General features: G+C 44.3%; 1 protein-coding gene across 4 annotated transcripts in view; it reads left to right on the top strand.

Moving 5' to 3' along the window:
• Positions 1–15,715, top strand: part of NOL4 (nucleolar protein 4) — a 633,075-nt gene extending 617,360 nt beyond the window's left edge. For all 4 annotated transcript variants that reach the window (XM_069220100.1, XM_069220098.1, XM_069220102.1 and 1 more), the window contains one exon: positions 13,892–15,715. In XM_069220100.1, coding sequence (XP_069076201.1) covers positions 13,892–14,085 — 194 coding nt within the window. In that variant the 3' untranslated portion in view covers positions 14,086–15,715. The remainder of the gene's footprint in view (positions 1–13,891) is intronic.
• The last annotated feature ends 346 nt before the right edge of the window (positions 15,716–16,061 follow it).

Raw genomic sequence — 16,061 nt, 5'->3', positions numbered from 1 at the left:
TTTTTTCAAAAGTTTTTTTCCCAAGATGGCTGACAACACTTCAACGACTTCTGTTGTTGGTGTTACCAGCCAATCAGATCTCTGCAGAAGATCGAGAGGGTTCACAAATCCTTCACTTCCCTAGATATACAAATTTGGATTTTCTTTTTTTCTTAAAACTACTGAACAGAATTACACCAAAAAGAAAGAGTACTCTTTCTGGACCAGGACCTACCTTCCTGCCAAATTTGTTGTAATTCCGTCCAGTAGTTTTTGCGCTATTGCTGTTCAAAATCCCCATGGAAAAATGAATTGGTAAAATGTGTTTTGGGACCTCCCCCTCCCCCCCCCTCCCCACCCCCTTTTTCTCTGGCTCCCCCCTGACTGATCACTCCAAAACTTTCCAGACAGCAGCTGATGTTACTGGTAAATTTATTTGGACAGTTTACTGAACATTCGTCAAGCAGCCCCAAAGATATAGGCAAGTTAAAAAACACTTTTTATATAGAAACTAAGGGGGTCATTATGACCCCGGCGGGAAACACCGCCTACCGCTGCAGAGATGACCGCCAAAAGACTGTCACCGCAGCTACCAGCCGTCTGCCGGATTATGACCACAGCCGGATTTCCGCCAGAAGGATGGCGGAAATCCGGCTGTGGCCATGCCGGCGGATGGCGGTAAGATAGTGCTGCTGCCAGCAGCAGTGCCACGCCAGTGGACCGCCGCTGGCCGTATTATGAGAATAATATGGCCTGGCGGTGTTCTGCTGGTGGATGCTGCTGCTGGCAGCAGCGCCCCGTCCCGTCTCCTGCCGGAGGACCACCTGACTACAGGTAAATCGGGTGCTCCGACAGGGGAGGAGGGTGAGGGGTGTTGTGTGTGTATGTCTGTGTGTGCATGTATGCGGGTGTGTGTTGCGTGTTGTGTGTGTGTGTGCATGTACGGATGTGTGAGTGCGTGTATGTTGAGTTGTGTGAATTCGTGTGCGTGCATGTATGTAAGTGTGTGTTGATGTGTGTGTGAATGGATGTATGCATGCGTGAATGAATGTTTGAGTGGGTGTGTGTATTTGTGTGTGAAGGGAGGGGAGTGTTTGAAGGGGGGTCTGGAGAGGAAGGGAGGTTGGGGGAGAACCTGCAGGGGGTAGGGGGGAGACCCCTATGAGTGACAGGGAAGGGATTCCCTGTCATTGATAGTGCCTACCGCCATGGTTTTTGTGGCAGTAAGGATACCACGAAAACCATGGCGGTAGGCGGGGTCATAATCTCGCAGGCGGGCAATTGACGGCCGCCAGGCTGGAGAGTGAAGTCTCCAGCCTGGTGGTCGTTACCGCCGTGGCGGTCGGTGTGGTACATTGTCCGTTTGGCTTTAGCTAAACCTCCAATGTCATAATATGGAGAAAAGTACCACCAGCCGGTTGACAGTACTTTCCTCCATATTAACGCCGACCGTCGGGGTCATAATGACCCCCTAACTCATCCCCGACAGCCCTAGAGACTGCCACCTCCTTGGAGCTTTAATCAATTAACAAGGGGGGGGTCAACCGTCCCTCTTGCTGCCCTAGGGACCTCCACCTCCCTGGGGCATTATGAATTAAATACGGGGGCACCCAACCCGGAGACTGCTACCTAAACAGGGCTAAGATTACAAAAAAGTGAACGGGCCCATTTCAGACCCCCTGTAGCCTGGAGGACCACCACCTCCCTGGGGCTATACTTGTTAGCGGGGGCATACGGCCCCCCTCAAGGAACCATTGATTTTGCTGAAGTCCGCCACCCCCATGGGCCAGCTCCTGCTTTGTCACGGGGTGCCCAACCCCAGGACATAGCTGATTGCTATGGCTTGGCTGCAGCTTTGACAGCTGCAGCCAAGTAACAGCAAACACTTCGCTTTCTGTCAGCGGGACCTGCCAAACATGTCCTGCTGTCAGAAATTGGAGTTCTCATCTCTGTTCCCTGGAATAGATATGAAAGCTTTGCTTCAGCAACCAGGGAGCTGCTACTTAACCAGAACCAGTAGTCTTCTGGATCTGTCTCCTTCTCTTTAAAACATTTTGGTGGTTCAACATGTAGAAGAACAGATTTCCCCCAATTCTAATTCTATCAGTTATCCATTGAGTTCCAGCTCCTGCGCTACCTCCTTTTGAACGTAGACACCTCCAAGTCAAGCTTATCTGTGTCTGCTTGCAGTTGCCTACACATCCCTTATATCCTCCTAAAGCATGTGCCCCTTATTACGTTTCCAATCTGTCACATTCTATTGCTCTGGAGGGAGAAGTTTCCTAGGTAATTCGGAAATAAATCGACTAACATCTGCAAAATATCTTCCTGGGTAGGTTGCTTCTAGTAAAGGTCCTGTTATTATTAGCTAGATAGGAACCATTGGTATGGCACATCGCCAAGGTTACAGCGGAGAGTGGAAAGAATGATCTGACGACTGTCTGTCAATATAATATGCATCAGAATAGTGGTTTTCTTTTTCACTTGACGCAAATATGTAGAGGCAGATTTAAGAAAAGTAGCTCTGCAGCGCCACTTTTCTAGTGCCCCTTAGCGCCCCTGTAACGTTACCATGTGTGCGCAGTATTTAAGATACGGTGCACTATGGTGGTAGCTAGGGAACTAGCATCAAAATGTTTGACACTAGATTGGTGCTTTACAGGATTAGCGGCAAAAATGTTGACCCTAATCCTACAAAGCACATTGAGGCCCATTGTAAATAATGGTGTGCCTCCTTTTAAAACCTGCTCTGTGCAGGCTAAAAACGGTGCAGAAAATGGTGCAAAGAAATCTTCTAGATTTCTTTGCACCATTTTTTTGACCATTTTTTTGGCCCCTCTAATGGTGGGATATCCCCCTTGCATACATAATGCCTGGCACAGGCATAATGCGGTACAAGGGGTTACAAAGTGGCACAATGCATGCTGTGCGCCACTTTGTAAATATGGCGTGATGATTTTTGAAGCCTAACGCCATATTAGCATAAAAATAATGATGCTAATGTGGTGCTAGAGCTTCTTAAATCTACGCCACAATGTTTATGTTGTGGGGGATGAAAAGAAACACGGGGTGGCGTTTGCACGGTATAGCTAAAACATGCAGTCCGCCAGTCAGTTCCTCAGTTGCAAGTCAGACCGGGGATTCACACTATATTAGCTGGCTTTCTAGTCATTTCTGCAGATGCCACATAATTAAAGTCTCCCACGCGTGCATTGAGGTGTCTAAGCAAGGAGCCATGGCCTCCATCAACTCGGGTAGAAACAATAGGGTGGGGATGCCGAAGGTATATTCATTAACTAGGCAAAGATCCTGGCTCCCAGGTTCCTTGTACCATCACAAAGCAGTCCCTTGGGTCATGTAGCTCTTGTATCTTCCACATGCGTTTTCCTGTAGTGACCCATATTGATGCCCCTCTTGAACAGGAGGAGTATGCGGACTAATGTAAATCCCCCCTCCATGTTTCCACCATTTAGGTGTGTTTCACTAAATTTAGGTGTGTCTCTTGTAGGAAGGCCGTTCCCACTCTCTGGTGTTTCAAATAGTCAAGCACTCTGTGGCATTTTTATAATTATTCAGCTCAAGTGCATTACATGCCATTATCTTTACCTTTCCCGCATCTAACTAATGCAATTTAACAAGTCAATCTTTTTTAGATATTTGATTTGATATTAGACTCCCCTTCTTTCACCTGCATAGTCTCCCGTGATGTTTATGACCCATGGGTGCCATGACAAATAACAAAGGTCATGGGGGCTTACCCTACCATCATAATTACAACATCACTGAAGACCTCAAAAGAGATGCCTCAGATCCACAACCTTGAATTATCTTTCCCCAACTACATCACTCCATGTCCCCAACATGAGTTAATTACAAGTAATTTTAACCTTATTAGGATATACCAGCAGTGTCCAGAAACTGAACAAAAACTTTTAGTATATGCAGGCCGTTTATGCGCCCCATCTCTCCCTTGTGTCAGAGGCACAGGCACACCATTGCTGTGTCCGGAGAAGGCCGTTATAACAATGGGAGACATTTGTGTTGGTCCATTAGCCTTCTGCAATAAATTGGTGTCAGCCATCATTAAGCATCATCAGCTTGGTAGGAAAAAATAACCTACATTTCAGCCCCAGTTAGGGAAGGTATCGCTTGACTGCTTCAACCAAACAACGTTGGAAGGAAATAGGATGTGCTTAATCTGGAAAGACCTGAGTTTTCATTCCCTCAAAATGTTAATGCCCCCTGCTTTGTTCCCTACAAGACCGTGTCCCTTTCGTGGACTTTTAATAAACGATCTATAAGATCTATCAGCAGTGCACCTGTTTGTGACATCAGGGCCCAGTGAGCCCCTCTCAGTTGATAACAGGTTGTAAAGTCCTTTAGGCTGGAGAGTTTCAGTTATCCATTGCCGCAGAGCCAGTTCCAATGAGATGATCTCCACCTACTCTGGGAAATGGAAGTTGTTTCATCTCGGTCTTCCCTTTTCATCTTCTACCCACACTTCTATGCTGTGACTGGTTTCTTGCAACTTCATGGTGGTCTTCTGCATATCTCTCATATTAGCCACAAGGTCCTCAAACGGCTTCTCATTTGCCCTCATTTTCTCTATTACTTTCTTTAAATAGGCTGCTACGAGAGACATCTACATGGATTAGTTGTCTATCATGTGCTCAAGGGCTAAGCTGGTATAAGCTAGAATAGACATCATGGAGTGAGTATCTGGATCTTATTGACTGCTGAGCAGGGGTTCCACAGCCTCCGTAACACCCCTAATGTATACTGTATGATTATTTTTTGGGAGACTGGCAGTCATTGTCATTTATCATGATGTAACCCTCTCCATTTGCACAGTGTTGGGCTGGGGTACTCATTGTTCCAAATCGTACGCCTTCGTTATTACCAGCACCTCCACCTTCCTGTCCCCAGGTCTCCAGTCAATATCTCTGCCGAAATCCAAATTAACCTGATTTTCCACAATATACCAGGCCCGGGTAAACCTCCCTCCCAGCCTACTGCATCTCAGCTTTCCAGAGCCCGTGTGCATCAGCATCAGGGTGTCCTAGCAGCATCACCCCGGGCCACCCTGCACAGTCACAGCACACACCACTACCTAAAGTGTCCAAGAAGTACATTCTGTTTCGCATGATACCTGCCTCTCCACCTCCAGAGGGTATATTCTCACCCTCAATATGCCAGGTTTACTACTCGGAGTTAAATACACTGCTTTGGCTCTATTTATTTACCCCTCTTTTCAGACTGTTTTAATATACAGGTCCATTCCAATCTCTATAGATTTGTGTTGTTCCATTACCTTTCCTTTTGTATAGGCTCCTGCAGCAGTTCTGTTTTGTTGTGCTGCATCAGTGCTCCATTCGCATTGCAACATACTGGTTTAATTGGCCATATGATGCCACTTTGCAGGCAGTGCGTGGTCTCTTCATTTCTTTGGCACGCCGCACATAGCTCTCAATCACCACATGTTCCCAACATCCATGTGGCATGCTTAGGCAGATACTCCACAGCAGGCATCTCCATGGCCTCTCTTTATACCCTCAGGCAAGGTCTCGTTGGGCAGGCCATCATTCCTCACTATAATATGCGTCCTTCAGTGTACGAAAACTCTTCTGTTATGTGTCATCATCTGGGGCTCATGTTCGCACAGGGCACTGGACTCCTGCCATGTTTCTTTTGCTTGAGGTCTGAGAGGCCCATCACGCTTCTGTGAATTTCCCGCTGCTAAACAGTCTAGCACTATGACTGGACAGCACACTTGAGGGCATATTTACAAGCCCCTTGTGCCACCTTAGCGCCGCCATAGCATCATTTTTTTTATGCTAAGGGGACACGAAGGCTTGGCTCCTAAACCCTGCCCTCAACTAATGACAATGTTTCTGGTTGTGGGCCTACTAATCGGACCTAGAGGGACATATTGAAACTTATGATGTATGTATGGAACTGTATCATGTGTCGACAAGTAACTTGTACTCATTGACTGTACCTCAGGTCGTTTGTTGTAGTTGTTTCTCTGCAATCAATAAAACAATTAAAAAAAGGTGGCACTAAGATGGTTTTTGTGCCGCAACATATTTGCACTTTCTACCCCTTGCGCCACATCATGCCTGCATCAGGCATAATGTATGCAAGGGGGGCGTTCTGGCGCAGAGAGGCCCGAAAAAATGGCACAGTGAAATTTACATGAAAGTATGTTGTGGTAAACTGCACCATGTTTTGTTAGCAAATTAAGGGGCACATTTACTAATTTCTGGCACAACACAGAGCAATAACCAAAGTTGCTGAGTTACATCGCTTTGCACTGCGGGAGAGAGCATAATAGAGCCATTTCCAGCATGATATGGCGCTGTTGCTGTCTTCTCCAGCGCTGATGCACAATTAGTCTGCCTAGCAAGAAGGGTACCGTTCCAGTACAAAGCACTATGCCTAGACAAAGTTTTGAAAGTTCACACATTGGATTGGGGCTGTATAATGCAGCACACATTCAATGTTTGAAAGGTTGTATGAAATTAAAAGAATTTTCCTTGTTAAATCCTTCTTTGAGGAAGTGTTACTTTTTGGCACAAAGCCCTACTTATCGATGGTAGTACAGAGGGCTTTACATCAAAATCCTTGGGTTGTAGATTGTGAACACCCATGTATCACTTAAGTGAGGCACCTCCAACGTAAAGTAGAGAAAAGCTCCATCTCAGTTACTTTACAGGCTACTTTCCGGCACAAATGCTAACACTTTTGCTAGTTTGTGTCACATTTTGTAATTTTGCTCTAGCAAGTATTGATAAATCTGCCCTTACGGCTTACCTTCATAAGCTCTTCTAATAAAATGTGAAGAGAGGAACCTGTGATTAAAGCAGTGAAGATTTCACCCAGAGGGCTTCGTAATGACTTTGTAGCACCTGGTAGGTGCACAGGGCCTATACGCTATGTAATCTAAAGCCTGTAAAAGAAATTAACAAAAGTGCGATGCTCATTTACTAAACTTGGCATGGGCATTCATGCTATGCATCACAATGTAATGCAGCTTAGACAGTACTTTAAAAAGGTAAGTAAATCAATACTATATTTAGCATTGTGTTGCGTCGCACGAGTGCTCATGCACAGTTTAATAAATGAGCGTCTTAATTTCCTTAACTAAAAGTCAAACCTCTTACAGAAGCATTGATTGTGGGGACTCTCTTGCCAGGCTACTGTGGAACGTTTTCTTTGCACACATTGTTCAATATCCCACGTTAGTTTGCGAGGTGGATTTCTTAAATTTTTCATCATGTTAGAGAAATGCAAATTTTATGCAAGATCCTCACATTTCTCTCCATTTTAAAAATGCTGCAAGTAGAAGATTTATAGGTTTAAGATAAAAGATCTTAAAACTTAGGGCCTCATTTACAACCCCCTTGCACCACTGCTGCGTCATTCTTTTGACACAATAACAGCGCTAGCAGAGCACTACACTGCTCCATATTCACAAACTGACGCATTAATCCCAATACGTCTGTACAGTCCTGCGTCACATCACACCTGCACCAGGTAAAATGTATGCTAGATAGGCATCCCCACAGAAAAAGCCATGTAGAACTGACGCAGTGAATTTTACAACTTTTAACTGCATCACTCTATGACTTCACTGTGTCAAAATTTTACCCTGCTCAGACCAGGCATAAAATTGACGCAGGGCATTTTCCAATGGGACTCACCTCGCATTGCTGGAGTTGTCTCAATTTAATGACACAATTCCAGCAATGCTTCACTTTAGCGCCAGCAGATGCATCAGAACTTCTGATGTATCTGTGGAAACGTGTGCCGTAGAGCTCCGATAACAATGTGTCAGTTTCTCGTAAAGGAGGCCCTTAGGTCCAGAAACTAGTCTATTAACACCTTTGGTGTTCTGGAGAAGGCAGCTTTAGTTTCCTCAAGATAAGTTTCCTGTGCTGGTAGCTTTAGTCATCTTCTTCATCTGACCTACATCAGAATCATGTATTGCTTAGTATTTATCTTCATCAAGTTTAGGTGAGGAGTCCTGGGCACGGTTCTACCAACAAGCTAAGTCATAATCAAATGGGTAAAGACAGATGTATCTCTGTTCCCCATTTGTTGTGACAAGGTTTCCATAGCTGAAGACAAAGACTCAATGATGTTGCATACTATTAAATTGGGAACAAATGACGCTTTATAGTAGTGGCATAAACCTATGTAACACATTTTGCAATTTTGGAGATATACAAAGGGGTATTGAGTGATTGTATTAAGTATCTAGATTGGCCAAGGCATGTTTCCTGCCTTCATATGGAGTGGAAATACAGTTTGTTGTGGCGTAGTAAGAAGCCATTTTATCACAGGTAACAAGATGGCTGCCTCAGCAGGAACTTTCCCACACACCATGGTTCTCCCATCCTACCCATGGAAGGATGCTGTCTGGCTGTCTGCAGAAGGAGCAGAGATATCTCCCATTACATGCTTCTTGTTCTGAAGCTCAATGTTGGAGTCTAGAAGCTTGAGTAAGAAATGCATAAACTGCAAAGCAAAGTGTGACTCAAACATTGGCAATGCCAGTTGGTCCCACTGGCGAACTTACATACAATCAAGAACTATTAGCATTGTCATGACTTCTTAAAAAGTGAATGTGGTCTTGAAATGGGATAGTAGCCCTTCCCTAATTTTAAGAAATGGGTTCATAAAGCACTGTTTCATCTTCCCACTAGGTGCTGAAAAAACATGCAGTTCCCCAGCAGGACACAATAACATGCCAGTGAAACAGCAAATGAGTACAGACAAAAGTCAAGAATCCCTTTTAGGTCCTCTTCTCAGGGACAGTCACAACCTTTCACACTGAATGGCTAATCAGCTTTTGGCACGCAGCATTCATTCAGGTGTCAGCACCTGCATTATCTGACAGGCCACAGCAGAGCTCTGATAACATTTGCTCTCATTCCTTTTTCAGGTTTCGTCTGCACAGCCCATGCACTGTGCTTGCGAAATCTCTTGTATAAAAAAAAAATATATATATATATATATATGTATATATATATATATATATATATATATATATATCTTAAAAGGGGCTTATTACCCACCCAAAATTTACCTCAGCTTACCACTGATTCATTTCAACTTCACTCATGCTTAACGTTGGTCAATGCGATACCACTTTGTCATTTCCTGCTCTGCTTGCCTGTCATTGCCTTGGAGGTTGGCCCAAGTACAGCTTGTCACTGGCAAAGCTGGCTACTGGACAGTGGCCAGTGTCCTCCTTCCACTGCCTAGACACCCTGAAGGTACTTTTTTTATTTGCTATTGAGCACTCCATGCAAGTGCATCTGTATGACATCCTCTCTTCTCCCCTGCGCTCTTCCCACATCATTGCTGCCAGAACTGCTTGTTAATTTTTATTTCATTTTGTTAAGAACTTAATGATTACAGTGCCATTGATGGGGAAATAATTTTGTCAGGCCCACAATCCAGCAGATCCTAATCCATATCAGAGCTCTATGCCACCCATATCAGGATTCTGCTCAGTATAAATCCTGCAGTGTAGTATGGGTTTTACTTTGTTTGTTTCTTTTATTTTTACCAACCCAAGATCTTCTGCTTCCTGACTGGAAAAGCTTTAGATCAACATCTGTACACAGAATTTGTAGCCCAGATGGTGTAAAGCAAGGAGGTGAAAACATTAGCAGAACCATGTTTTTAATGTCTCAATTTCCCTTAATGAGTCCTGTGATGGTTTTAAAATATGTGCAAAACGAGACTTCCACTCAGGTGTTTATAGCAAGACATGTTTTTGATGTGCCCGTATACCCTGGATATTGTTGTTGAGAACTAAAGCAATTCTGTTGTTGGAATTCGTAATGTAGACATTTAGGCCCATATTTATACTTTTATAGCGCCGCATTTGTGCCGCTTTTTCACGCAAAAGTGGTGCAAACATACAAAATCCAATTGTATTTTGTAAGTTTGCGCTGCTTGTGTGTCAAAAAGCGACACAAATGCGGCGCTAAAAACGTATAAATATGGGCCTTAGATTTTTTTTTTTTCTGATCAACTGCAGTTATTAGTTGTGATTTTTTTTTGTAACTTTGGGCCTGAAAATATGCGCATAGCAGTCCGCAAACTACACATTCTGTGTTCCCTGTAGAATGCAACATACTATCCCACATTTGATGTAAGTTTAAGTATGTAAATACAGCCGCATACTCCATTCACAAATATAACCCCAAGTGGTTTAGGTCAGTTTGTCTGCCAAACAAATGTAAAGAGCCTTCCTATGTTTCCCAGACCTGTGTGTTGAAGTGTCCTGAGCTGTAGGCAGTCTGGTTCACCTAAATACAAAAAGGGGGGGAGGGACCGGGAGATTATATGGTCCAGTGTACAGTCTCCCAACTATAATCCTGTAAATTAGAGTACACTGTTCCAAACTACTCTGACCTCCTGGGGGACCTGGGGTCTCAGGAGCAAGAGCCCTCAAGAGCCCTCAAGCATCACAATGGATGACTAGCATCATCATCGGGAAATGCTCCTCACCAGGCCGGCACTGCAACGCCTAGTGGGCTCCCCGAGGGAGCTCTTAAGCCGTGCTGTTCTACTTAATTAAGTATGTTAACCTACAATCGGAGTAGATTTTAAGTTGGAGAGAACAGAAAAAAGGGGTTAAAATGGGTTATTCGTCGCACCAAAACATCATAATTTTTTATCAGTCTGGGGTGGATGAACACCAAGACTAAAACAATGAATCAGTGAGAGGCACGCAAGAGTACAATGATCTAGGGACTCTCAAAAAACAAAACCTGGGGGACTATAATTCATATAGTACCTCTATACCAAGGTCAGTCTGGCTCACCCTTGATCATCTGCAGCAAAAGGCAATGTGCTCCCCTCCCCCCCATCTCATTTGCTCAAATCTCTCTTTTAGAATACCACATTCATGGAGTGGCTGACATTCCTGGATGTGGGTGAGGGCTCTGGATAGTAGACCAGGCTTCCAAACTGATCCTCCTTATTGGGTAGCCCCCGCCTCCCCCTTTTCGTAATGCTCAGCTTCCTGGAGTGTCAACGGGTCTTACACCAGTGGATATTTTTATTTGAAAGTATCCATTGGAAGACAGGAATATACATGCCCTGTGCTTCTTCTCTCGCGCCTCCCGCTAACTGTTATTTCAGTGAAGAAGTTTCAGGTCGTGTCACAGTGTTGTAACCTAATGCCATTTTTGTTTTGGCTCGGTGTAAAATTTCACCTTCCTACATACATGAACATAACAATCCATTCATTATGCGCATTGTGTTTGCAAAGCCGCACTAACTTGAGAAATTTCTTGTATTAAAAATGCATTGACAAAGCCAATACATTTTGCATAGGTGAAACACATTGGCTTAGCCAATGTTTGTTGATGTCTGTCAAGATTTTGTTGCAGATAAACAATCAGGTGAACTGTTGTGTGGCGTCCCCAAAGAAATCGAAACAGGCCATCCCAACTCCAATAAGTCATTATTGGATCAATTTGAAAAACAAAAATGTGTCTGCACTTGTGAAATCGATAGGTGTGCTGAGGTGCCAGGTTGTAGGCCTGAAATGCACCTCCATGGGACATGATATTCCTGAGTTGGCATTGATGCCACAGTGAGGAAAATGTCTTTGTACGACGGGACAATCAAAGTGTTCGCATAGATGGGGTTCATGAACTGAGAGCCGAGTCATAACAGTGTAAAACAAGATATGCTTTCCCAAGGTGCTGTGCCTGCTTAAAATAAAAATACTGCATTTGGAGCAGGATGAATGACAAATCTACCAAATGTGAAACGAAAAAGTTCATATGAATGGGTGAAATACACAATAGGGAAGAAAGCCTCCAATAAAGAGCAAGGCAACTCAGATTGGCATGAAAGCCATCTAGTGTTGCGCAAGGATTGGCCCTGTGGAGTATTATATACAATGGGGTAGATTTATGAAAAGTGGCGCTGCACCCAGAGCAGCGCCATTTTTCTTGTGACCCTTAGCGCCCCACTAACCCCACCACGTGTGCGCCGTATTTAATATATGGCGCAGCATGGCGGTAGTTAGGGAACTAGCCTCTGAATTTTTGACGCTGGTTCGGTGCTTTGCAGGAATAGTGTCAAAAATGTTGCTGCTAATCCTGCAAAGCACCCAGAGGCCCATTGAAGCCAATGGGAGCCTCCTTTTAACGCCTGCTCTGAGCTTAGATTTTTTTGCACCATTTTTACAGCCCCCTAACAGTGGAACGCCTCCTTGGCATACATTATGCCCGGCTCAGGCATAATGTAGCGCAAAGGGTTGCAGAGTGGCACAATGCATCTATTGTGCCACTTTGTAAATATGGTGTGACATTTTTGGCCTTCTAACGCCACATTAGCATCAAATAAATGAAGCTAATGTGATGTTGGAATGATGCTAGGCCTTCTTTAATCTAGGCCAATGTGTTTGTGACAGACAGCTGGAGCTGTCTGTAGGAAGACCACAAGAAGACACAGCATGGGTTGATTATGTAAATTGTGCAGGCGTGGCCCATCCTTTAGGGTGGAGGGGCCACGCCCTCCCCCCCCCCACCTTTTGCCCCTCATGAAAAGTGCCTGTCAGGCTGAACAAAGGTCAGCCTGACAAACACTCTTCATGTTCAGCTCAGGCAGCCAGGTGCGAGACATGCACAATTTGCACAGAATCCTGGCTGTCTGAGCTGAACTTTGGTGGGATGAAGAGGTCACAGCTCATATGGGTGTGACCTCCTCGGCTCAGCAATGGTGCCTCAAAGCCCTCCCCCTCAGTGATGAGGGAAGCGTCACCCATTAACTCCGACCTGGGTGCTTCAGGTTTAAGCCGTGAAGCGCCCAGGGCAAGTGTCAATCAGTTACACCTCATCACAGAGTGGGATGGGGTCAGAAGTCTCACTGACCCCATCCCACTCTGACGAAGTCGGGACTGCTGCCTTCCTTCATTGGCTGACCTACGGTTGGCTGTTACTCCACTACTCTGCTATAACTTTTACAATTTTAATACAACAGCCATGTGTGTTGCATAGTATACCTTACTTGTGTCCTGAGTGTTATTACCTAGAACATAACCTACCGGATGGGCAGCTGATTACATACTGCACTGTATGTGTGAAAAATGGAAGCTAAAGCGACAAAGAAGATTTGCATATATTATCTTCAGCTATAATTATCATGAGCATTAGCTGCAGTGTAATCACCTTTCTTCTTGAAATGATCACCTCTTAAATCTAATTCTCTAATTTCCGATGCTGATAGGCTGGGCAGCCAGGCAGCAGTTACTAACAGCAGCGGCTGCCACAACTCACAAGGGTGTGGGGGGGAGGCGAGGGGAATAATAAAATAAAAAATACATTTAAAAAAATCTTACCTCTCCATTGCCTCCGGCCGCCTCGCTCCTCTTCCCTCCCACTGTTTTTGATGTCCCAGCAATCCCTGGGACCCCAGCACAGCCTCCCCTCGCAATCCTGCTGCTGCTGTCATGCTATGCCTAGCATGAGAACAGCCTCAGGATTGGTCTCAGTGGCTAAGTCTGCCGCTTAGACAGTGCACTGGAGTCTGTGCCGTTTCTGGGTTGTGCTGTTTCTTCAACCCGGCTGTGTAAGATGGCCGACCAAACTGACATTCGCACTTAAGTGAACTCATGCCACTCATCCCCCCTCCCATGACCCAGCCCCACCCCTCCCTGCACATGCTGGCTGAGCGAGCAGCTGAAAAATAAAGCAATAGTAAAATATTGTTTTATTTTTCAGCTGCTCGCTCTTAGTCAGTGGGGCGATGCTCCTTCGCCATTTGCGGTGAGCCGCCCCTGGACTAAGACATTTAATCATCCCAGTGGAGTACTTGAATGACATTTCATTGACTACTGAAATCTGACCCTGTCATTCTTGTCTTGTGTCATTTGTAGGTCCAACAGATCTCAGCATGAAAAAGCAGGTAGTGCCCAGCTCAGGATCCACCAGCAGCAACAACTCCAGAGCCCAGCTCAACCCAACTGAAGTCAATGCCGTGCGGCAGCTTGTGGCGGGTTACCGCGACTCTGCTGCGTTCTTGCTGCGATCAGCTGATGAACTGGAAACCCTAATCTTACAGCAGAACTGAGCCTACAAGAAATGACGTCATGACAAGCTCAGTGACATTCCAAGTCGCCGCACAGTTTTTTTCCTAGTAGAGTCAAACGCTACATGCCATACTGTTTCTGTCTGATCCAGGAAGTGACGCGTGCCAGGGCTCAGGAGATATTCCACCTCTGACCTTTTTGAGGTACTGCCATTCGTCCTACCACTCTCACTTTTCCATAAAGCGTGTCACCTTGGATATTGGAAAACGAGGCTGCGGATGAAATCATGTGACCAGGCGGAGAAAGTGCCATTCAGCCCAAGTTCGTGATCCAAGTGCAATATTTGGGCAATGTGCTACTGCAGGATAGGGCAGGCCCCTGCCAGAAGTTCCTGCTGCTAAGAGACGCATCAAGGGATCGTGGGTTTTAGAAAAAAAAATCTGATTTTGTTTTATATGAAAGGCATATTTTTTTCTTCATTCTGATTTTTTCCTTTCACGGTTGCCTTCAATGTTCCTCCAAAAATGCTCAAAGGAGCTAGATTCATCATTAGTCTTCAGCACGGACCGCACAATCTTGTGGTGCAAATGAACATGTATGCTGGATAAACCCACGCTCACATTTAGATCCATAGCACGGATTTATTTTAAACTCGTTTTATTTTTAATTCAGTTACGTAATTTATTTCCTCTGTTTTTTTTAGGAATTAAGGATTTTTTCTCAACAGCAAAATACATATCACAGACAAATGCATTCCACAGTCATCTATCCTGTTGAAATCCATGATCGCTGCTGCTGCTGTTATGTACTGACAATGTCCTTGTTGTTAGCGAGTGGATGTAGATGACTGAATGTTGAAGAGGTTGCAAGTGACAATCTGAAAATTTGCACTCTTGTGTATAGTATCCGTTTTACACAAAATACTCTAGAAAAGGCCATGTCACGCTTCTGGTGTGAACTGTAGTTTCCTCACCCATCTCGGGACAGTACTGTATAAAAACTGCAAATGGACGAAGGTGCCACAAATGCCATTGCCGAGATCCTGTCACCTGTTCTACTCCCGCAGCTCACTCCTTTCGATTTTTAAAAATCTTGATACACATGAGTGGTATTTCTTTGTGCACTAAGGCAGGCCTATTTTTAGGTGTTAGTAGAGAAGTATTTTGGTTATTGGCTAGTGTGATATGCGTTTCAGATGTTTAAGCTTCTGTTGAATATCAGGTTCCTTGTGCGTGCCTGAATTTGCCTTATTTCATGTGGAAAAAAATATGCGTAATTCGATTTTTGACAATGAGTTTAAGGCATCAGTGATATTTTATATATAATTGTTACATCTAGTTTTCAGAGTACTGCCTGTGATTGTGACCAAGTCATGTGCACTTTTCTTGTAACTGTGGAAATTGCCCTGCTTTTATCTCGTGTGTTTTTAGAAGTAACGTTGATTACAGTTACGTAAAAAGAGACAACTTTTGTGATACTGTTGGTAAATATAAATGTGAAAAGCTATTGAAATGTGAGTATTTTAAAGATTCTGTATGCAGTAAAACACATAAACGCCTCTAAGCTGTGAGCCAATCTTCACACATTTTCAGTGAAACAAAATGAGGGCTGGTTTCATTTTCCGATGTTTCGTTTGCTTAAATAAAGCGTTTTATGTCTACTGTTCTCAAACATTAGAATATTATTTGGAAAGGTAAAGTTTTAAGAAATCCACTGTGTACATGTGCAGTTTTATAACCGTAGTGAGGGAAGCAAACATCCCTCTATTGCTGGGTAAGTGCTGAGGAGTTGCCAACAGATAGAGAGTAGTAGCAATCCATAGAAGTCCACTAGGCGTGAGAACCGTGCAGAATTTATGCTCTTCAAAAAGGAATGTGTTAATATCTAATAATAGGAGTATGTTTCCAAATCAGTCGTAGAAGCAAACTACGTTCAAGATACACACAGAATGCCCCACCAACAGCAAGGCTGTTGTCTGTTTATCCTACTTACACAATCGGTGTAATTGTTAGTTCAT

The sequence above is a fragment of the Pleurodeles waltl genome, chromosome 2_2, assembly GCF_031143425.1.
Source record: "Pleurodeles waltl isolate 20211129_DDA chromosome 2_2, aPleWal1.hap1.20221129, whole genome shotgun sequence".
In the NCBI taxonomy this organism is placed as follows: Eukaryota; Metazoa; Chordata; class Amphibia; order Caudata; family Salamandridae; genus Pleurodeles; species Pleurodeles waltl.
Note: the sequence above shows the minus strand (reverse complement) of the source record. Positions and strands in the feature narration are given on the sequence as shown.